Source organism: Myotis brandtii, unplaced genomic scaffold (assembly GCF_000412655.1).
Source record: "Myotis brandtii unplaced genomic scaffold, ASM41265v1 scaffold250, whole genome shotgun sequence".
Taxonomy (NCBI): domain Eukaryota; kingdom Metazoa; phylum Chordata; class Mammalia; order Chiroptera; family Vespertilionidae; genus Myotis; species Myotis brandtii.
This window is the reverse complement of record NW_005359478.1, coordinates 118,923-142,873: the sequence shown is the minus strand read 5'-3', so window position 1 is coordinate 142,873 and position 23,951 is coordinate 118,923. Positions and strand designations below refer to the sequence as shown.

The window sequence follows — 23,951 nt, the reverse complement described above, 5'->3', positions numbered from 1 at the left end:
CCCCTGATTGGCCCTGCTCTGTGCGTGACAGGGGGTGGCGCTGCAACCTCCCCATCGACCCTGCCTTGAGTGTGACAGGGGGCGGTGCCCCAACCCCCCAATCGGCCCTACCCTGAGCGTGACTGGGGGTGGCATCGCAACCTCCCGATCCGCCCTGCTCTGTGCATGACAGGGGGCGGTGCCCCAACTCCCCAATCGGCCCTGCTCTGAGCCCGACCAGGGGCTGCACCTAGGGATTGGGCCTGCCCTCTGCCACCCGGGAGCAGGCCTAAGCCAGCAGGTCATTATCTCCTGAGGGATCCCAGACTGCGAGAGGGCACAGGACGGGCTGAGGGACGCCCCCTCCCCCCGGAGTGCACAAATTTTTGTGCACCGGGCCTCTAGTTTCAAATAATAGATAAAACTTACATAGAATATGTGCCATGAACTATTCTAAGCATCTTTATATATATTTATTCATCTAATTCTCATAACAACTTTATGAAGTTGATGTTAATATAACTCCCAATATTAGATGATAAAATCAAAACACAAAGCAGTAATTTAATCTGCTCAGGATCTCAGAAGATAGTGAGTGGCAAATCCAGTAGTCTGGATCTGAAGCTACTTTAACCAGAGCCATAATTCAGTTTTGCAACTTTCCTAGGAAACCTTTCTTAACATTCTACTCATCCCTTCTAATAAGCATATTCTCAGAACAAAGTAGTCAATTTCTATTATACAACCTGGAATTATTTTGTGACTTTAAGGGATCTTTTCTACCTATGTAGAAAGTACCACCATCATTTTCTTCAGAATCCTAAAATGTACAGTATAAAATTTATAAACACTAAATATTAACTAAAGGACATAAAAAAGTCTCAAATTTCTAAAAAAAAACCACACACACACACACACAAAAACAAACAGCAGAAATTATCTGAATGGTCTGAATATATGGATGTTGTCTCATGATGTACTGAGAAACAAAATAGGTTCTGGAGTTTAAAATAAAATCCTGTATCAGACATTATGCAATCCTGGGAAGTTAATTTCTTTGAGTCTGTTTTTTTTTTCTCAGCAAAATAGTAACCATAATCCTACCCTAAAGGATAGTTGTGGGAAATGAGATGACAAACATAAGCACCTATCATAATGTCTGGCATAGGAGGGATTTACTTCCCTCATCCGACACTTCATTGTATGTTACCACCCATGTGGGTCCTGAGAGTTAAATTTCATCCAACTGAAGCTCGGATTTAAGAGTTTAACTCCTCTAACCGGAAATCAAACCCTCAGCTCTTAATTTTCTCTATCTCAAATCTCAATCTTCAGCTTGACACTCACCTCATACGGCAAATAAATGATCTCCTTGAGCCCATGCACATCCTCATAGAAGACTGTTGACCTTCCTTTTTCACTGTTCCAGTCTTTAGGTCAAGGATACGCCCTGAGAAAGAATATGAAAAGTAGCCTGGAGTGCATTCTTGTATATGAGGAAGAGTGGGAGAGACAGTGAAGGCAATGATGGTAAGTAACCTAATCATGGCCTCCAATCTTCTTGCTTATAACAGACCGGGGCCAAGGAGGGGATGGATTTTTTAAGCCTAAAATACCCCAATTCCCATCAATAAATCTTATTCTTAAGTTCAAAGGTAGCACTGGAAATAACCTTGTTCAAGGGAAGGTAGGAGTGGAGAGTAGTGTTGGCAAGCAAGAGACAAAGCTATATTCTTGGATCTAATTATTTATATATATATATATATGCATGCACACACAGATGCACGCACACACAGTAAATATCACTGGTTTAAAAACAATTTTATAAGCAATAGAAGCATGTATCTATGTCAAGCTAAAATTGTTCCTCCTTTTATCATACAGAAAGCAACTGGCAACTTTTGGGAGGGGAAATAGCAAAATGAAATCCATTAAAAACATAAAAGAGGGGGAAACTAAATACTAACATTAATATAATCAAAATGGTCTTATTTTAATTACTGCTTTGATCTGCTTCCACTTTAAAATTTTTTCCAGAGTTGCTTAGAAACAGATGTGACTTGTTTCCTTTAGCAAAACTCTGGCAAAAAGACGGAAGAGCATTAAAATGGAGGCGGGGAGGGATCAAACCAAAAGACAGAAAAATAGTACAAATACAAAAGAACAAAACCTTATACCCTGGCTGATAACTCCCCTCTAAAATAAAAATTTATTATCATAGAATCCAGTACAAAGCCAAGAACAATGGAGTAGAAAAAATACCAGGTAATTACCCATACAAATGAGACAGAAATATGGATCACTTAATTCTTTCAGAATGGAAAAAGTTTATTGGAGTTTTTACTTTTACTGTTTTATTTACACTAATATTAAGATTAAAGTAGACTTTTAAAAGCATTGCCACTCATGAAAGTTTCTAAGGATGAGCTAGCTATAAAGTATATTTTCTGCATGTGAATAAAAAGAACTGATTATATTCATTAAAGGAGAAAATTCTGGAAGCCCTGCCAAATTCAAAGAACAAACTTAAGAGCTAAAACACTTCTGAGAAAGAAAAGAAAGGATTTTCATTCATTTCCATCTAGTATCTCATACCTGTCAGGGCGTTTTCTGAAGTGGAAAGCTGCTCACGAAGTTTATCCACATCATCTGGGTGCACCTGATCATAGAGTGTGCTACCAAACCATTCAGACTGTGGCTGGTTCAAAACAGGGGTCACTGAGTCAGATACATATACCACCCGGCCTGTCTCACATGATACAATAAACAGAAAGCCATCTGCTGCCTCCAAGATCAAATGTTTCAGTTCCTGTCCAAGGAAGAGAAATAAAAATTAATATTGAACTCTGAGAAAATAGTAATTATTATTCATGGCAAGAAGACACTTCCAGCCATAAGTATCTCTCCATAAGTAATTGTTGGCTCCCGCCTCATCCACACCCACAGCTTTGCACCCTAAATGTAACTATCTTCATTGACAAGATGTTTTTTCCCCAATAGATATTTCCTCAATGTGCTAAGTCACTATCCACCCTTACCCTTTTTACCTCAGGACTAAAGATGGGAAATAAAGAGACTTATCACTAACAGTTCTTTATCTCACCCTCTCTGGTCTCTTTTTAAGATCTTTCTCTATAAATTTTCCTATTTTTTCTCTTTTGCCCCTCAGATCTATAAATATGATAAACTTTTCTAATTCTACACAAATCTTCTGTCAACTTTGCCTGGCTCATTTCTTTTTCAGTGCCAAGATTATATACCAAGAATAATGTTACATTCACTAGCTCAAATCTCTTATCTTTCATTCCACAATTCCACTGCAATCTTCACTCTAAACCATAGCATTTATATTTTTTTCAGGAGGTTACTAATTGCCAAGTCACATCCTCTTAATTGCTAATGCAAGTCCCCTTTCCTGGCTCTTTATCATTTTACTCAATCTCTCTGCAGAATCTGACAATGCTGTCCATTCTATCCTTCAAATTTCATTTTCCCCTGGTTTCTATGACATCATACTCCAACTGTTGTTTCCTTTCTAAATATACCTTCTCTCCTTCCAGTCTTAAGTGATGGCTCCCCACTGCCTAAAAATTAAAATCTAAATTCTTTAACTCCTAAATATTCCATCACCAGTTCCCAGCCTACCTTCCTATTACCATCTCCCAAGGCATGTTAAACTACTTGATTTTCTTTGATAACCCAGTCATTCTCACTAGGCTTTGTTCTCACATTGCTCAAGTTACAGTACAGTATTTCCAAAATTTACTACATTATTCCCCTATTCTTTGTTTTCCATATTTGCACTTCTACAGGACTTATTAATGCACCTTTATTATAGAGCTGATCCTGTGTTTATATTATGATTTATTTATTTACATGTTATTTCCATCAGTGACAATCTCCTATCATTCTTTCTATTTTTCACAGCACAAAGCACCTGGTTAGCCCACAAAAGGTACATAACTGGAGTTCGTTGAATCAATATCTGTATGAGTATTATTACAACAAACTGATTAACTATTTTGATGCATATATATATATATATATATATACATATACATATATATAAATAATCTGTGCTATATGTACTTTCAGATAGATCATCTTTTTTGGAAAATTATTATGGCTTTCTTCCAAATCACATTCCTTCCTTTCTTTTAATCCTTTGAGTACGAGTGGCATTATACGTCAATTTCTTTCTTCCTTATACTTCCTGGATTTTCCAAAATTTCTAACAGTAACCCTGTGTTATTTTAATAATCAATCAAAATAGAACATGGCTTCCTTACTCTTAGAAGTCTTTGCTGACCGGAATCCTCACTCAGGCCTGGTCTTTCTATTCACTTCAGCAATCCCGCCAGTATGTATCTACTGTATCTAGTCCCATATTAATTATTGTTTTTTTAAAGGTATTTCTTCTCTGTATGCATTTTCCTATCTTTTTTCACTTATGTATGTATTCTGCCACTCTCATATGCAGACTGAGTTCATGAAAGGCTGAAAATGTTTTTGCCTTCTCAATTCTTTTCATAATGCATCAAATATAACAGCAAATCACTAAGCAATGACAACTGCCTGTTAGACTCCTTTTATCACTAAAACTGGAAGCTGCTTCAGGAATAAAAAAATAAATTTCTTCCATCTTCTAAAGCCAAGGAAGATGACTGGTTACACAGACATAGTCATCACTCCTCCTGGTGATTCTACTGTGCTTCTTCTACCTTATAGGCTGTATTTATGAATGAAGTTCTAAAATACTTATAAGCTTGCTAAATAGTTTTCACAAGTCGTCTCTACTTCTCACTGTTCCAACACTAATAAATGTTATAGCCAGGAATCAAAATGGTCCAAATTTTTCCTTAAGAGCTGAATTCTTGTCCTTTAAAAAATCTACAGATTCAGCTCTGCTATGACATCCTCTATTCAGGATTATGGTCATCTACCCCAAAAAGATCAAAATTTTTCAAGAGTTTCTAGAGTCTCTCAGAGTTGTACATCGCAGAGACCTGATCAGTGAGGAAAGACGGCTTGTAGGTGCCATCAGTGGATGTGTTGCCAGTTCCTCGTAAGGACTTCATGTGAGAAACTGCCATGCGTAAGATGGTTAGCTTGTCTGGTTTCCGAGCCAGGGCACTACAGGTGGGTACCATGTCTGACAGTTCTGTGATGTAGGCTGTCATCTTGTTCCGTCGCCGTCGTTCAATTTCACTATGATTTTCCCTGCATAGAAAGAGAGGAGAAGTCCCATGCAGGTGTTCATATCTGAACATTTGGGAGCAGGGAGAGTGATATGAATACCAACTGAGCTGCTGAAGAAATGGGGTATTTAGATTCAGGGATGCTTAAGTCTCAGAAGTTAGAGTAAGATTTGCCAACCTTCTCATGCAGAGCAAGCATGGAATAGAAACTAACAAGGGGACAGAGAATAAGCAGATACCAGCAATTCTATTTCCTGGAAATGTCATCTTCTATGTAAATTACCACTCCCTCAGAACAAAAAAAAAAAATGTTTTAAGACAAGACCGTCTTAAATATTTAATAGCTGAAAACATAAAATGACTACTTTTTTCCAATACAAGTATGTTGCTCAACAACTGATAAAAGAATTGATAATATAGATACTGTTGCTCTATAAAATGTTTATTCTAAGCTTCCCTCTCATTCTCAACACTAGAAGACAGAATTAAAATGTTTTGAAATTCTATTTGTACAAAGTCCTCCCTTCTCTATCTTGGTGTGGTGCCAGTGCACTGAGCTCAAGAGATTGTAAGATACCATCTACTAATGATTCTTTATGGGGTCCCCAGTTTGGGACAAAGTGAATTGGAGAGTAGGAGTGGAGTAGGGAGGAGGATGAAAAGGCCTATATAAATAGACATTTTGTATTTCATCAGTGTAAGGAGATCACATCTCTAATACTGACATCCTCAAAATCAAGACAGAATATTATCATTAAAAATAATAATCCAGTACTCTCAAATTGGATTTTTGCAAAGCCCAATAGTTCCTCAGTGTTTTCCATGGGGATGCCTCAAAGAGAGAACCAAACAACATGTTGCATTTTTGCTAGCTGAGAAGCTTTATTTACTTCTATTTTATTTACTTCTATTACCACATAAGGATTCTATTTGAGCAAAAGTTCTTTGTCAAAACAAAAAGAAAAAATAGAACTAATCTAACATAAATCTCTTTTTTATGAGAAGAGCAAACTAAGGTCAAGCAGTTTAATTAGATGACTTTTCCAAGGGCTGCCTTCATACCAATGAATACAATGCTCTTCCCACCATACCATGCAAATCAGTTTTCAAGAGGGTGAAAGAGTTAGTAGGAGGCATGAGTTGAAAGGGCAGCAAAATAAGCTTGTGACCCAACTGAAAGAGTTAATGACATATAAGAGGAGGGGAAAGTAGTAAAAATAGGTGTTGCAATCAACAAGCTATCTCCTACTGAGTGTCCCAAATCACGGAGACCAGAAAACAGAAAAAAAAGAGGAAAGGTCTCACCACAGAGGTCCACATAGTTATTTTGTCTGAGAAATAGGAAATTCTGCTCTCAAACTTAAAGCACCTATCTTCCTATTATCTGACAGTTTCCTGACACTGAAGTCCAGAAGGTTGATCTTTTAAATAGTCACATCAAGGCTGCTGAAAATTTTCTGGTAAACCACAAAAGATTCAATCACCAGAGCAACACCAGTACTGCTGTGTCACAGTAATCTAGGTGTGAGTCTACACGGAAAAATAAGGGTGAGCTTTCCAAAGAGATGTGAAATAAAGGATGAGGCCTAGAGGCCACGAACTAATTGCAAGCACAGGCATATTTATTAATTTTCTGATAAAAGAGTCCCTGCTAGAGCACCAACTGGCACAGCTGCAATGTTTCTAAAAGCTTTTTGTTCTGAAACTTAGTGCTGAGATAAAGAGGAAAAGAGAAAACTATAAACTAATAGCAATTTTTAAAATTCCTAAGTAAAGTCCCTCAATTCACCACTCAATTTCTGATGGAGGAAGCCAAAGTTCCTATTACACACAAACTTCTAAAAAATATTGTCCCCTCTTGCCACAGATAAGGAAAAATACAAAGAGAAAGGGGAAGAAAGGAGCAGAGTAAGAAAAAAGGAAGAAAAAGCAGCATTATCTGCTTCATCATGCTAAGAGATACTGTTCTCCTACCTGGCGAGTCTCTCTTTATCCGCAGAGCTCTGCTCATCATCCGACCTAAAAACAGAATTAATGAACTAAGCTAAAATGTAAATAAAAAGAAAGAAAAAAGGTAGGAAGAAAGGAAGGAAAAGACAGGAAAGAAAGGGAAAAGGAAATAGAATAAAATAGATTCAGAGAACAGAGGAAAAATGGAAATATGGATAGGAACCTTGCCTGTAAATCTACAAAGCCATCTGTTAGAATAAAGAAAAAGTAACTTACAGGACAAAGGTCAACACAAAAGCAAGGCCAATATTTACTATAAATTAACATAATCTGAACTCAGAAAGCATTTTGCCAATTAATCTCTATGGAAACCAAGTATATATAGCTTGAAAAAGAACCAAACAAGGGAATACCATTCTCACACACTGTTCCAATCTGGAAAGAAAATGATATCTAAATAATCAAGGAGGAAGTCATGATAACAATGCCAAATAAGTGATCGCACACACAATCTCTCTATAACACATAAGCACGCATACATGTACTCACAGACAGAATAATGAAGCAGGTTTTACTGGAAAGTATGTAAGTCAAACTAAGAGCTAGGTTTCTGGCATTTCCCCTATCACTGATTTGATCCTGAAGTAGCAAGTTTCTCTTCAGCCACTCTCCTGCTTCTTTGAAATGAAGCCTGTTGGATCCCCAGTACCAACTCTCCCTCCCTGGGAGGGGACTACAAAAGATTACTGCTAAATCTGTGTATTTACTTACACAGGAATACTGTAAGGATTGGTGGCAACTGAAAAAACACCAAGGTGTTAGTAGGCCAATGTATCAGTAATCAATTCCAACACACACACACACACACACACACACACACACACACACGTAAATAGATTAAGAAGCCCCAAATAACATGTCTAAGTATGACATGTTAACAGATTATTTAAAATGACAAGCACAGCCCTAAGCAGTTTGGCTCAGTGGATACAGCATCTGCCTGCGGACTAAACGGTCCCCAGTTCAATTCCTGTCAAGAGCACATGATCCCCAGTGGAGGGGCGGGGGGTGCAGGAAGCAGCCAATCAATGATTCTCTCTCATCACTGATGTTTCTATCTCTCTCTCCCTCTCCATTCCTCTCTGAAATAAATAAAAATATGTTTTTTTTAAATGACAAGCACACTTTATCAATATATGACTTTATCAATATATGACTAAGTTTCTATAAAACAGCCAGCAGGAAAATAGAGACTCCAAATAACAAAATAACTATGAGAATTTTATGTATGTGAAAATTTATATATACTAATGAGCAGAGAAAGAGAACTGAGTGATAGTACATAGCTTAAAGTTTTGGGTTATTATAGTTCCTTAAACTACAAATCATTTTTTTAAAATTAAGAAAAATCATACATTTTCAGATTTTGAAGACCCTCTACTAAATTCCCAAGGAGGATATGAGGTGAATTAGCTTAACAAATCATATCTTAGAGCAGCGGTTCTCAACCTGTGGGTCGCGACCCCTTTGGCAGTCGAACAACCCTTTCACAGGGGTCGCCTAAGACCATCCTGCATATCAGATATTTACATTACAATTCATAACAGTAGCAACATTACAGTTATGAAGTAGCAACAAAAATAATTTTATGGTTGGGTCACAACATGAGGAACTGTATTTAAAGGGCCAGAAGGTTGAGAACCACTGTCTTAGAGGAATAAGTTGTATTGTTTGAAAATTAAAATATCTAAAATTCCTATTATTACTGCCTCCTACTACTATAGATCCATAATCCCTTATCCACTTTAATATATAAATGTATAAATATTCACCTTAAGCAGGGTAAATAAGATTAAAATAGATCAAGTCATGTTTTCATAGCTTTTTGGAATTTTAGTTAAGAGACTGTGAACCTATACCACTACTTTTTGATGGCTTAACTTTCTAATGCAGCTTGAAAAACTATTTCCTAAATATCTATGATTAACTTTTCATTTTAGAGATGGTTTATATCCTAAAGCGTTTACAAGTGTCTACTTTGATAAACAAATTCTTCAAAAACCTCTTAAGTTTACGCCTCTTCTATTGCTTTTGCTACCACCTTTATCCCTGGCCTTCATGATTTTATAGCTACCTTCTTATTTTAACAGCCTCCTAGTTATCTCCCTGACATTAGTGCTTCTTTTATCATACTACAAATATAGAAAAATCCCATATGCATTTTCTATAGCATCCTCTTATTCAAAGCCTATGATAGCATCTTACTGCTTCAGAGAAGTTTTAAACTACTCTGACTGATACTTCTCAGCCCTCTATATCAGTTGCTCTGAAAATATGGTCCCCAGACCAGCAGCATCAGCAAAAAATTAAGTATTAAGTGTGCAGTTAAGCACTGGATTTTGAATTATCCATTTTTCTGACGTTGCTGTAACTCAATTTTTAAAAAATAATTTAGTACTTAATAATATACAGAATAAACTTTCTAAATATAAAACCAATAAGCTGAAAAGGATTTAATAAAAAGCAAAGTATTTTTCATCTAGATGGATAATTTAAACAAATTTATTTCAATCAAAACTTGTCACCACAAAATCTCTCTCTGTTCTCATTTTTAAAAGAATAAAACTGCCACCCTGGCCAGTTTTCTCAGTGGTTAGAGAGTTGGCCTGTGGACCAAAGGATTGCGGGTTCGATTCCTGGTCAAGGGCACATACCTTGGGTGCAGGTTCAATCCCGGGCCCTGATTGGGGTGTGAGTAGGAGGCAACCAATCAATGAATCTCTTTCATGTGGATGTTTCTCTCTCTCTTCCCCTCCTCCTTCCCACTCTGTCTAAAAATCAATGGAGAAAATATCCCTGGGTAAGCATTTTAAAAAAACAAACTAAAAAACTGCCCTGGCCAGGTGGCTCAGTTGGTTGGAGCATTGTCCCATACACCAAAAAGTTGTGGGTTCAATTTCTGGTCAGGGCATGTACCTAAGTTGAGGGTTTGATCCTCTGTTGGGCATGTGGGATGCAACTGGTCAATGTTTCTTTCTCATATCGATGTTTCTCTCTCTCTCTCTCTCCCTCCCCCCTCTCTAAAAATCAATAAAAACATCCTCACATGAAGATTAAAAAAAATACACTGTAAAATATATATCACTAGTTTGAAGTCATAGTGTGAAGCCATGTTACCCGAACATAAACAATCTATATATATAAAAGCCCAGCAACTGTTACGGCAGAACGACCACAACGACCAGTCACTATGACGCACCAGCCGCAGGGGCCACCACCAGCACCGCTGCCAAGCCCGAGGGCCCTGGGGCCAGTTGCATGGCCGCCGCCAAGGCACCGATAAAGAAGAACGCAAAGGTGGCCAGCGTGAGCCTGCAGCTTGAAATGAAGGCTCTGTGGGACAAATTCAATCAGCTGGGCAGTGAGATGATCATCACCAAGGCTGGCAGGTCAGGGTGCCCCTCTCCCTGCTGTGACCCTCCCCATGTGGCGTCAGTCTTGGGCAGCAGGCTTTGGCCCGATCCATGTGAGCGAGACTGAGAAGCAGGGTGGGGGCACAGCCTGGCCACCTGCAGGTCCCTTTCTGCACGGGCCAGCTCCTTCGCTCTCCAAGTCCCAGCTCTAGCAACAGCTGCCTTGCACGCTGGGCCTGAGGGTACTGCTCTCAGGTACTGCTCAGGAGGCAAGGAAGGTGGCGGAGAGAAACCCTGTGGACCTGCTGCCCAACCAGCAGCCCAGGACCCGGCACCACCAGAAACAGACCAGCTCAGAGCACACCGAACTTGGGGAGAAGGCAGCCGCCTGTGAGGGGCCTTGCCACCAGCTGGCTCCCAGTGGATCCCACCTCAAAGGAAACTCAGTCTTTGGTTCCTTAGTTCAGTCTATTCTGGCTAAAGAGGAGCAGCTGGGCACATTTTAGGGGAGAATTAAGACTCTTAAGCAGTGTATTCTGTTCCATGGAGATTGCTACCCAGTTGTCTTAGGCCTACATTCTGGGTGATTGTGGGGCCTGGCTCTGCCACTGGGGCCCATGTCTTCCAATCGGCCTGTATTTGTTGTAAGGGCCCAAAGAGAAGAAGGGGAACAAGTTTTTCAATGCAATGGATTTGACCAACAGACAAAGGCGAGTGCCGGGCTATGTCTCATGTACACACAGACACCAGCTCTGAGTCTGCCTGGCCAAAGGGAGCTCAGGGCCTGTTTGAAGAGTCTTCTGGTCATTTCTATTTCCTTGCTGAGGTGGTCCTCCCTGGGAAGCCTGGGGCCCATGCTCGGCTCCAGCTCAGTGGATCTTCTCCAGGTCCCTCCCCCTGGTCGGCCCCACCCCTGATCAGCCTCCCATCCCAATCGGGAGTGGGACCAGCTGACCTCCCCCAACCCCCCCTCCCCACCCGCCAGCCTGGCCCCAATCGGCCCCCATTGGGGCGGGCCAGCCAGACCCTACCTGTGCACGAATTCGTGCACCAGGCCTCTAGTATTTATTATAATACTAAGTTAGTCAGCTTTCAGAACAGAAAAGAGACTGGACAGAAAAACTGTCTCACACTGAAATAAAATTAAAACTTAGTATGCTTGCATTGCCTAGTCCTACAACACGGACCGAGATGTTCTACTGTATTACCTGGCAAATCGTTCCTTATCGTTAGACATCTGATCATCATCACACCTGAAGGAGGAAAAAAAAGAATTAGTTCAAAGCATTACACTTATGTCCATTTCACTCTGAAATGAAAACTAGAAAGGAGTAAAAATATTCAATGGGAAAAAAGCCAATGGAAAAACACCATAAATCCATAGAGATAATAACAATGTCCCATAGAACTTTAAAAACCCATTACAAGTGCTCAAGTTTCTGATGTCTCCTTTACCCTTACTTATCAGGCACTCCAAAAAAAGATAATATCTTGAGGGTACAGCTGACTTCCCTGTCAGCACCACTCTAAGGTTAGGGATAGTTGTTTTTATGTTATGTGTTTTTTTTAATTATGGCAAAAAATATATAATATAAAACTACCATCTTAACCAGTTTTAAGTGTACAATTCAGTAATGCTAATTATATTCACACTGTTGAGCAAAAGATCTCTAGAACTTTTTCATCTTTCAAATCTGAAATTACATCCACTGAACACCATCTTTCCATTTCGACCCCCCATACCATCACCAGTTCCTGGCAACCATCATTTTACTTTGTTTTTCTGATTTTGACTACTTTAGATACCTCATATAAGTAGAATCATAGAGTACAGCTGACCCTTGAACAACGCAAGTTTGAACTGGTGGGTCCCTGTATACGCAGTTAAGTGGATCCATGCAGTTTGCTCCTGCATTGTTCAAGGGTCAACTGTTATTTTCAATCCACAGCTAGGAATCCACATGTACAGAGGGTCGATTTATACTACCATTTTTTATTGTATGAGCAGTCGGCACTCTAACCTCTGAGCTGTTCAACGGTCAAATGGATTTGTCTTATTTTGCTTATTTCACTTAGTATAAATGTCCTCAATGTTCACCCACGTAGTAGTAAGCGACAAGACTTTCTTCTTTTTTTAAGGCTGGATAACAGTCCATTGGATGTAAATACCACATTTTCTTTATCAATTAGTCTATCAATGGATATATGGGTCACTTCCACCTCTTGGCTACTATGAATAATGGGGCAATGAACATGAATGTGCAAGTATGTCTCCAATATCCTGCTTTCAGTTTTTTTGGATATATACCCAGAAGTGGGACTGCTGAATCATATGGTAATTCTGTTTTTAATTTTTTGAGGAATCTCCATACTGTTTTCCATAGTGATTGCATCACTTTATATTCCAAGACATCTATAAAATAGTTTTTAAGAATGTCAAGGTTTTGCCCAGCCAGTGTTCTCAATGGTTGAGCATTGACCTATGAACCAGGAAATCCCTGTTCAATTCCTAGTCAGGGCACATACTTGGGTTGTGGGGCTCAAACCCTGGTGGGGGGCTTAGAGAAGGCAGCCGATCAATGATTCTCTAATGTTCTCTCTCTCTCTCTCTCTCTCTCTCCCCTCCTCTCTCTAAAATCAATAAAAATATATATGTTTTAGAAGAATGTAAGGCTTTGAAACTGTAGGTACAATGTCAGAGTTACTAGTAACTAGAATAGTGCTTCTCAAACTTGAATGCATGTACATATAGAGGTGGGCAAAAGCAGGTTTACAGATGTGAGTACGTGAAACACAGAAGTTATTCTTGCATTATTATTAACCTACTTTTCTCCAGCCCAGTATTTTCAACTTTGGAAAAGAAAAAAGGCAGGCAGCCTTGGCTAGTATGGTTCAGTTGGTTGGGCATTGTCCCACATGCAGTGAAAGGTTGCCAGTTCCATTCCCAGTCAGGACACATGCCCAGGTTGCCAGCTTGATCCCCGGGGGGGCATGCAGGAAGCAACTGATCAATGTTTCTCTCTCTCAATTCCTCACTCTTTCTCTCTAAAAATCAATTTAAAATCTTTTTTTCTTTCTTTCTTTTTTTTTTTTTTTTAAAGAAAAGAGGGTAGAATATGGATGAAGAGGGCTAAGAATGCCCTCCTGAGAAATGAACAGTATGTGAAATGCCTGGATTGTCTAAATCACGGTAAGAGGTAGGTACTGTGAGTGTAGAAGTTTAGCGATAAGGAAGAACACTGTTCTATGAAGACATGATGGAAACCACTCAATCTGATATTGAAAATAGCAAAGAGGCTAGATTTCATGCCAAGTCAAGCCATGCCTCAGTGAGTATGTGGCATATGTTTATTTGATCTAATCTCCTCAGATGCACAGGATCACTGATGATTCACAAACTTGTACACAGAGTAATATCTGGATACTGATTTTATAGATTACTGATAAAAGGTTAAGTCATTTTCTAAAGGATATTCAGCAAATATGATATCATCTGGCAATAAATGCTTAAGGCCACAGGCCCTGTTCATCTTTACGAAGATCAAGAAGCTGCTGATAGTAAAACAAAATGTGGAGTTACCTTTGACAAGTTAACATTAGGACATCAGTGTGTGGGAATTTGGTTACTTATCATCTCCACCAGAGGGTGTGTGGGCCCTGGGAAAGAATGTATGTCATTAGCTTTCCCTTACAGGTTTAATAAAATGAAGGGAGAAGATAAAACTCACTTGTTCAAATAAGAGCAAGGAATTGCCTAGACATCAATATCATTTAACACTACTTTTTCTGACCTGCAGTGTAGATAGGGAATACCTGGCTAAATATAATTAGCATTTTCTTACTGAGAACAGACTGACAGTTGTCAGAGGGGAAAGCAGTTGGAGGCTGGATGAAAAAGGTGAAGGGATTAAGCAAAGAAAAAAAAATACTCATAGATTCAGACAACAATATGGTGATTACCAGAGGGGAAGGGGGTTGGGGAGTAGAAGAGGGTAAAAGGGGGATAAATGGTGATGGAAAGAGACTTCACTTGAGGTGGTGAAAACACAATACAATATACAGATGATGTATTATAGAATTGTATACTTGAAACCTATATAATTTTATTGTCACCCTAATAAATTAAATTAAAAATAAATAAAATTAGCATTTTCGGAAATGTAATAATGTTTAATTGTAAAAATATTGATAGTGTCAATGTACACTAGGCCTTAGGGTTTTTTTAGTGTGATACTACCCATTAAACATTGATCAGATGTTTATCAAATAATAAAAAAATTAAAAGAAGAAAAGAAAAAGGCAGGTTGCAGTCAAGATTATCCTCCCTTCTTTGACTCTTACTGCTTTCCTTACTTAAAAACAAAGTCAAGTAATTGATCTCCACAAGAATAAATATTTCCCATCTCTGAAAGAACTCCAGCCCTGACCAGTTTGGCTCAGTGGATGGAGCGTCGGCCTGTGGACTCAAGGGTCCCGGGTTCGATTCCGGTCAAGGGCATGTACCTCGGTTGCGGGCACATCCCCAGTGGGGTATATGCAGGAGGCAGCTGATCAATGTTTCTCTCTCATCGATGTTTCTAACTCTCTATCTCTCTCCCTTCCTCTCTGTAAAAAATCAATAAAATATATTTTTTTTAAAAAAAGAACTCCATCAATATACTGAAAAGTCCATTTTCAGTGCTTCAACAGAGTCAATAATTAAACATACAAATTCCAATTCCTGTTCTATAGAAGTGAATCAGTTTCAAAGAACGACCCACCAACAAATTACGGCCCCTAGTATCTACTCCCTTGTGTAGGGCCCCCCCACATTGACTCAGATGTAGACATATGATTTGCTTTGGCCAATGGAAATTACAAAAGTCAAAACAGAGCATAGGCTTGATAAGCATTTAGTTATCATAAGGTATAATAAATCCTACAATGCGAAGGATAAGGACTTACCCTCTGGATTATAGCCATCACTATGTAAAGAAACTCAGCCTGATCTACAGGCCTCCTTAAGAATAAAAGATCAAGCTAAATTTTTTTGGTTGATTTATTCTCAAATGTCACTACTGCTAGTACTCCCAACCTTCCCCCTATCCTTTTTTTTAAGGGAAAAAGAAAAATTTGTAATGCTTGTGATCCATTTGGGCAAATTCTGAAGATCTGAAATAAATTTATATCAAACCGTTGATCAATAAACAGCTACTAATGAAAAAAAAAAAAGAATAAAAGACCACAAAGAAAGAGATATCCAGCTACGTCAGCTGAGTCGAGTTCCCAGCTGACCAGCCAGCTGAACACAGTATTGTGAGTCTAGGAAAGATCAACAGAATAACTATCCACCTAGCCAATCTACAGAATTCTGAGAAATAATTACTGTTTTTAAGCCATGCACACAGCAATAGATAACTAACACAGATGATCTTGTAAATTCTCTGCCCTCCCCTCAAAGAGCTCCTTCCTCTGCAGCTATTAAAAGAATGCTTGAACATTTTATGGGATACAATATAATAGAAAAACTTAATTCTAGGATGAAGCATTCTCCCTAGGCGTAAAGATAAAAATAATACAAGTCAGAAATATAAAGATCATGAACTAATTTTTAACATCAGTAATCTAGAGAAAGTTTTTCAAAATCTTACCTCAAAAATTTACTGTTGCCTTCTCCATCATCATCAAAATCCAACCTAGGGAAAGCCAACAATAAATAGTGTAAGCCTACTGACAATACAGAACATTAAGAAATTAAAAACTCTCAACCTACAAGCTTCTTGAACACCCACCCAAATGAAAGAAATAAAGAAGTAGACAGAAGTAAAACAAAGCTATGTTACCTCTTCTTAGCTGTACTAAACTGGACAAAGAAACTGAGCAATCAAAGAGAGTACCGCCCTGACCGATTTGGCTCAGTGGATAGAGCATCGGCCTGCAGACTGAAGGGTACGGGTTCGATTCCGGTCAAGGGCATATGCCCAGGTTGTGGGCTCAATCCCTAGTATGGGGTGTGCAAGTGACAGCCAATCAATGATTCTCTCTCATCACAGATGTTTCTAACTCTCCCTCTCTCCCTCTCTGAAATCAATCTATGTGTGTGTGTGTGTGTGTGTGTGTGTGTGTGTGTGTGTGTATATATATGTATGTATGTATATGTATATACATGAACATCCCTTTATCTCATATAGCAGGAGAATATTTCCATTCATACTTTTTTTTTTAAAGAATACCTTCTGCTACCTTACATTTTCCCAGGGTAGCAGTCAACCTTTGCCAAGTTTTACATCCGAGTAATACAACCTCTACAAAAGGAGTAGGAACACACTCAAAAAAAAAGAAAATTATATGAATAATTCAGATCCATTTCTCATTTCTATAGTCTACTCTAAGCTGTGTTACCAGCTTTCTGAAACATCTTTCAGAACAGTAATATTACTTCAGAGAGTGATTTGAGATCTCAAAAGGTTGTTAAATACTGCTTTTTCCTTTCTTTTTTCTAATAAACCTGTAATATATGCTACAGTTAAGACATTGACTGTACTAGATGAGGTGAAAACAAGAGACTTGCCTTCAAGGGACTATCTGTATACACAAATACAAATATAAAGCAAATACAAGTAAGGAGCATTATCAATGTGCTACTGTTATTCAATGAAAGCACCAAAAGCAGAGGTGACTTTTATTTCAGGGAATTAGGAAAGATTACAGGTAACAAGGGTAAAACCAATCTCCTATTAATCTCTGTACTCTATTAAACTTAAACATTACATTAGCACCTTAACCCAGTGATCTCTTGGTATCTACACTAGTGTGACAAATTGGTATTATGGGCCTCTAGGTGGGTATATAATCAGCATCAATCCTGAAAGTGTTTGTCCCTCTTCCTCCCTGCAGTCCCTAAATATCTGTCTAAATCTAGCCATTAATTACATTTCTAAGAATCTATCCTAAAGAAGTAACTTGAAATGGAGAAAACAATCATGTACAAAGATATTCATTGAACTTTATATATAAAAGCAAAATCTTCAAAACAACTTAAATGTCTCAAAATAGGAATTAAGTATATCCCTTTAAGTAACTATTAAAAATATGTATACATAGAACTTAGAACAATATAAAAAAAGAGGTTATTATATATGATTAGGTGAAAAGACCAGGCTATGTAAAACTATAGTTACATAACTATTAAAAAAGACCTATATGCCCAGCTGGCATGCCTCAGTGGTTGAGCATTGATCCATGAACCAAAAGATCATGGGTTTGATTTTTGGTCAGGGCACATGCCCAGGGTTGTGAGCTCAATCCCCAGTGTGGGGTGTGCAGGAGGCAGCCGATCAATGATTCTCTCTCATCACTGATGTTTCTATCTCTCACTCCCTCTCCCTTCCTCTCTTAAATAAATAAAAATATGTTTTTTAAAAAGACCTACATATCTATCTATATAAAACCCTAATATGCAAATCAACCGAACAGCAGAACGATGGGCGGAATGGCCGGTTGCTATGATGTGCACTGACCAGGGGGCAGATGCTCAACGCAGGAGCTGCCCCCAGCCCACAGGCCCCGACTGACGGTGGTGGTGGGGCTGGTGAGTAGGCGGCACCAGGCCAGCCAAAGTGGGTGCAAACGGGGGGGGCCCCCAATAGCTCTGTCGGTTGCCCCATAGAGGGAGGCAACCAGCAGCAGCAGTGGCGGAGAGGGGTGGGGCTGGTGAGCAGGCGGCGCCAGATGAGCCAAGGCAGGTGTGAGTGGGGGTCCCAATCACCCCACCGGTCGCCCCACAAATCAGCCCTAATTTCCAGCCAGGCCTAGGACCCTACCTGTGCACAAATTTCGTGCACCGGGCCACTAGTAAAGAATAAAGGAATTACACTTAAAAAATGATGAGATGACTTTAGGTAGTGGGATTATTGCTATTTTATTCTTTCTTTCTGTATTTTCTATTCTTTTTTTCTTTAAATATATTTTATTGATTTTTTACAGAGAGGAAGAGAAAGGGATAGAGAGTTAGAAACATCAATGAGAGAGAAACATCAATCAGCTGCCTCCTGCACTCCCCCCACTGGGGATGTGCCTGCAACTAAGGTACATGCCCTTGACTGGAATCGAACCTGGGACCTTTCAGTCCACAGGCCGATGCTCTATCCACTGAGCCAAACCGGTTAGGGCTGTATTTTCTATTCTTTAAAAGAATGTGTATTGCTTCTTTTAATATATTTTCCTGATTACCAATACACACACATTCATTTCAAAAATCTGGAAATAATGAAAAACAAAAAAAGAAATAAGTCTCCCATAAACCCATAACCCAGAAATTCCATAAGTATCCTTTCAGTGTTTTTGCTATCATAAGTTATACATATTTCTGATAGAGTGCTATATTATATATATTGTAACCTCTTTTCTCAATACATTGGGAAAATTTTTCTGTACTGATATATATCTGTCACTTCTAATAGCTGTACAGTACTCTTTTTTGTTGTTGTTGTTAATTCTCACCCAAGGACATTTTTTCATTGATTTTTAGGGAGAGTAGAAGAGAGAAGGAAAGAGAGAGAGAAACATCGATGTGAGAGAAACACATCAACTGGTTGCCTCCTGCACAAGCCTTGACCAGGGCCTGGGCCCGGGAGGAGCCTGCAACCAAGGTATGTGCCCTTGACCTGAATCGAACCAGGGACCCTTTGGTCCACAGGCCAATGCTCTATCCACTGGGCCAAACTGGCTAGGGCCAGTACTCCATTTTTAAATATACTGTAACTTAACCAAGCCCCTAATTTTGATATTTATATTGCTTCTAAATTTTTGTGATTTTTTTTACAGCCATAACACTGTATTTAAGAGCGTGGACTCTAAAGTTAACTTCCCAAGGTTCACATCACAGATCTTCCCCTTACTTTAGAACCTTGGGTCAGTTACTTATCCATCCTATGCCTCAATACATAAGTTAAAATGTGTAAAGCCCTTAGAGACATAACAAGTCTTAATATGTTACTCATGTTACCACCTTAATCCAAGAATCACTCTTGCATTACTATTGATGGGATAAAACTTAAAGACTAGCTATAATATTAACTACATAATTTTTTAAAAGGAAAAAGGAAATTTTAATGACAAAAAATGGATAAAAATACTACCCGTGCTTCCAGGCCTTTCTAAAGCAACCTCCATTTTGAAGTCTTTCCCAATCTTTACCAACCAATTATGGCATTCCCATGCTGTGAAACACAGCAGTCTATTTGTTTTTCTTTCTTAACAAACTTGGCATATTTTACCTTGTGTTATATTTATGTATGTAATGATGATCCCTTTCAGTTGATTATGTTCATAAGCAACTTAAAGGCAAGGACTGTGTCTTATTTACCTCCATATCCTACTAGCAATCAGCCTAATGCCTTATGCTAATCAGGCATTTCATAAATACTTTTGGAACTAAATAGATTCTGCATTCCAAATCAAGAAACATATCAGCCATAGCTGGTTTGGCTCAGTGGATACAGCGTTGACCTACGCACTGAAGGGTCCCAGGTTCCATCCTGGTCAAGGGCACATGCCCAGATTGCGGGTTCGATACCCCAGTAAGGAGCGTGCAGAAGGCAGCCAATCAATGATTCTCTCTCATCGATGTTTCTATCTCTCTCCCTCTCCCTTTCTTTCTGAAATAAAATAAAAAAAAAAACACACACAAAAAAAACCATATTAATAACTTAAAGAAGAAATATTCTAGGGTTCAGCATTCTCTAAATTCATGAAAGTAGAGAGCCTACCAAAAACATTTTGAGAATGCAGACACAAAGTTTAATGAAAGCAGTAAAAGTTTTCTCAGTAACAGTCATAGTCCTTTATACTGCAGAAATTTTTGGTTTTAAAAAACTGCTTATAGGAAACTTAGACAAGCCCTGATCAGTTTGCTCAATGGTTAGAGTGTCATCCCAGGAACCAAAGGGTCGTGGAAGGTTCCCTGCCACTCTCTCTGAAAAGTAATGGAAAAAATATCCTCAGGTGAGGATTAAAAAAATAATAAATAAATAAATAGCTAGAAAGATAAATAAATAGACAAAGACACCAATTGTATATTTTAAAAATTCAGCCATGGCCCACATAGCTCAGTGGTTAGAGTGTCAACCCACAGACCTATGGGTGGCAGGTTCAATTCCCAGTCAATGGCACATACCTGGGTTGTAGGGTCAGTCTACCGGGGCACATGCGTAAGGCAACCAATTCATGTTTCTTCCTCACATGGATGTTTCTTTCTCTCTCTGTCTCTCTCTCTCTCTCTCCCTCCCTCCCTCCCTCCCACCCTTCCTCTCTTTCACCCTCTCTAAAAATCAATGAAAAAAATATCCTTGGGTGAGGATTAACAAAAATAAATAAAAATCAATTTAAAAAAATAATAAAATAAACATTAAAAAATCCAGGGACTAAAAAGAGTTACTTCCCCGCCTAGCCGATTTGGCTCAGTGGATAGAACGTCAACCTGCAGACTGAAGGGTGCCGGGTTGGATTCCAGTCAAGGGCACATGCCTGGGTTGTGGGCTTGATCCCCAAGGGGGCGTGCAGGAGGCAGCCAATCATTCTCTCTCATCATTGATGTTTTTATCACTCTATCCCTCTCCCTTCCTCTCTGAAATCAATAAAAATATATATTTTTTAAAAAGTTACTTAAGAGCAGTGCAGTAAGTAACCAGTTCAAGTGAAAGGGTTAGGAATAGTCAAGAGGGTTCAGCTATTAAGTAAGTCAGGCTGGTTATTAGGAGAGACATTCATGACATAATTTACCCCAAACTTACCCTGGTCGCCGCTTAATAGGTCTCTGTACAATGGCTCCTCCACTTTGAATCCCAGGCCCAGGGTTTCCAGAGGCAATGGCTGGACCCAGTGATGGTACATCTGATGTCATTTCTATCAGTGAAAAACGGAAATACACATTTTAAAAAGATGGTCCTTGCTTATAATTACCATCACTATTCACCATCATGATCAAGTTGGCCAAAAGAAAGGCTAAGTTATAGATAAAAATCACAGTATTTTGCTAGAAAACACAATGTTCATGTCCAGACTGCTCTTCTTGAATTCTTACACTAGTAAAAGATTTCCCAGTTTGGAAGAGAAAGCACTATATATATTCTGCTAACTTCACTTTTAAAAACTTCTAATTGTTACATAATATTAATCTAAAGCATATACACAAATTGGTTTATACATAGCATTCATGCAACAAATATATATAACTTAGCTCCTTTCATTTATTTTATTTTATTAAAAAATACAGCCCTAACCGGTTTGACTCAGTGGATAGAGCGTCAGCCTGTGAACTGAAGAGTCCCAGGTTCAATTCCAGTCAAGGGCATGTACCTTGGTTGCAGGTACATCCCCAGTAGGGGGCGTGCAGGAGGCAGCTGATCAATGTTTCTCTCTCATCGATGTTTCTAACTCTCTATCCCTCTCCCTTCCTCTCTGTAAAAAAATCAATATTTTTTAAAAAATACAGAAAACTCAAAAATAAACATCACCTACCAATACTCAAAAAATTATATAGGGTAAAACTCTAAGTCCCTTTCCTGCACCTTTTATCCCCCCCCCCTCCAATTCAATCTCATTTCCCAGAAAGAACCACTGTTATCAGTTAAACTCATCTTATCTTTTATTTTTCGCTTAGATTATATATACCTATATCTCTAATAAAAAATAGGCACATTTTTTAATGAAAATGAAATCCTGATCTGCAACTTGCTTTTTAAAAATATATACATAATGGATATTCGTACACAAACACAATCACACACATATATACCTCACTCATTTTTATAATTTCAATTATATAACTACTAGAGGCCCAGTGCACGACATTTGTGCTCTGTGGGGAGGGGAGGTCTCTCAGCCTGGCCTGCGCTCTCTTGCAGTCTGCGACACCTCGGGGGATGTCCACCTGCTGGCTTAGGGGATCGGGCCTAAGCCAGCAGTCAGACATCCCTCTTGCAATCCCGGGCTCTCGCAGTCTGGGACTCCTCAGTCCTTACCACCTGCCTGCAGCGGAGGCCAGAGAGGCTCCCGTCACCACCGCTGCACTCACCAGCCGTTAGCCCGGCTTCTGCCTGAGTGGCGCACCCCCGTGGGAGCGCACTGACCACCAGGGGATAGTTCCTGCGTTGAGCATCTGTCCCCTGGTGGTCAGTGCGCGTCATAGCGACTGGCCCTTCCACTGTTTGGTTGATTTGCATATTAGGGTATTATTATATAGGATATGTTACTATTCTATTTATTATTATAAGTTTTTTACTTTTACTATTATAAATAATGCTCCAAGGACATTTACATATACAACTTGAAATTCTCTTTTGCTATTTTAGATTCCTAGAGATGGAATTCACTGTGTCCAACTATATAAGCATTTAAAATTTTGATAGATATTGCTAAATTACATTCCAAAAAGGTTGCTACAATTTATCTCCCACCAACAGGATAAAAAAGTACCTATTTCCTTCATCAGTACTGGATATTATACTTTTAATTTTACCAATTCTGGTAGATAAAAATAGTACATTATCACGTCTGAAACCTATAATTTTATTAACCAATGTCACCCCAATAAAGTCAATAAAAATCCATTTGCTTTAACTTGCATTGTTTCTTTTTATATTTATTAGTTATCAAAAATCAATGAGTTGACTCTTCATACCTTTAATATGTATATGCTGAATATGTACTTTTTCTAATAAATTTATAAGATCAGCATGTAAAAGATACTGAATCATTTGTCCATTATATACTAGGGGCCCGGTGCACAAAAATTGGTGCATTGGGGAGGGGGTTCCCTCAGCCCAGCTTGCCCCTATCACATACTGGGAGCCCTAGGGGATGTCCTACTACCTGCTCCCTGCTCCCCTTGGGGAGCGGGCCTAAGCCGCAGTCTGGCCTCCCTTTGTGGAAGGCGACCGGGCTGATCAGGGGAAGGCACCAGCCCCATCACCCCGCTGCTGCAGCCACTGCCAGTCACCGCAGCCACCAAGGTGTTTTCATCAACACAGACTCCAGTCCCTTTACCATGAAAAAATGACAACTTTCTTTAGGCATTTTCAAGAAGTGTCTTTCATAGGATATGACATTTCTTTCTTTCTTTATCCTCACCTGGGGATATGTTTCCATTGATTTTTAGAGAATGTGGAAGAGAAAGGGAAAGACAGAGAGAAACATCAAAGTGAGAGGAACACTTTGATTGGTTGCCTCCTGCATGAGCCCTGACCTGGGCCGGAGCCAGGGAGGAACCTGCAACCTAGGTACATGCCCTTGGTCAGAATTGAACCCAGAATCTGCGTTGGGCAGGCCGAGGCATTATCCACTGAGCCAAACCGGCTAGGACAGGATATGACATTTCTTAACCCTCCAGCAGCAGACCTTCATTTTTTTCTCCAGGAGTGTGGTAAAAAAA

The 23,951-nt window shown here is 39.2% G+C and overlaps 1 protein-coding gene across 6 annotated transcripts in view; it reads right to left on the bottom strand.

The window, feature by feature from the left end:
- ARNT (aryl hydrocarbon receptor nuclear translocator) overlaps nucleotides 1-21,424 on the bottom strand; it is a 42,959-nt gene extending 21,535 nt beyond the window's left edge. For 2 of the 6 annotated variants that reach the window (XM_014540670.1, XM_014540671.1), the window contains exons 1-7: nucleotides 21,313-21,424; nucleotides 16,171-16,215; nucleotides 11,749-11,793; nucleotides 7,152-7,196; nucleotides 4,986-5,199; nucleotides 2,575-2,788; nucleotides 1,327-1,429 (exon numbers count right to left, since the gene is read on the bottom strand). In XM_014540670.1, coding sequence (XP_014396156.1) covers nucleotides 1,327-1,429; nucleotides 2,575-2,788; nucleotides 4,986-5,199; nucleotides 7,152-7,196; nucleotides 11,749-11,793; nucleotides 16,171-16,215; nucleotides 21,313-21,422 — 776 coding nt within the window. In that variant the 5' untranslated portion in view covers nucleotides 21,423-21,424. Of the gene's footprint in view, nucleotides 1-1,326; nucleotides 1,430-2,574; nucleotides 2,789-4,985; nucleotides 5,200-7,151; nucleotides 7,197-11,748; nucleotides 11,794-14,120; nucleotides 14,198-16,170; nucleotides 16,216-21,312 lie in introns of all 6 variants that reach the window. The other 4 variants (XM_014540672.1, XM_014540673.1, XM_005867355.2 and 1 more) reach the window with 3 other exon arrangements.
- Between the last annotated feature and the right edge of the window lie 2,527 nt (nucleotides 21,425-23,951).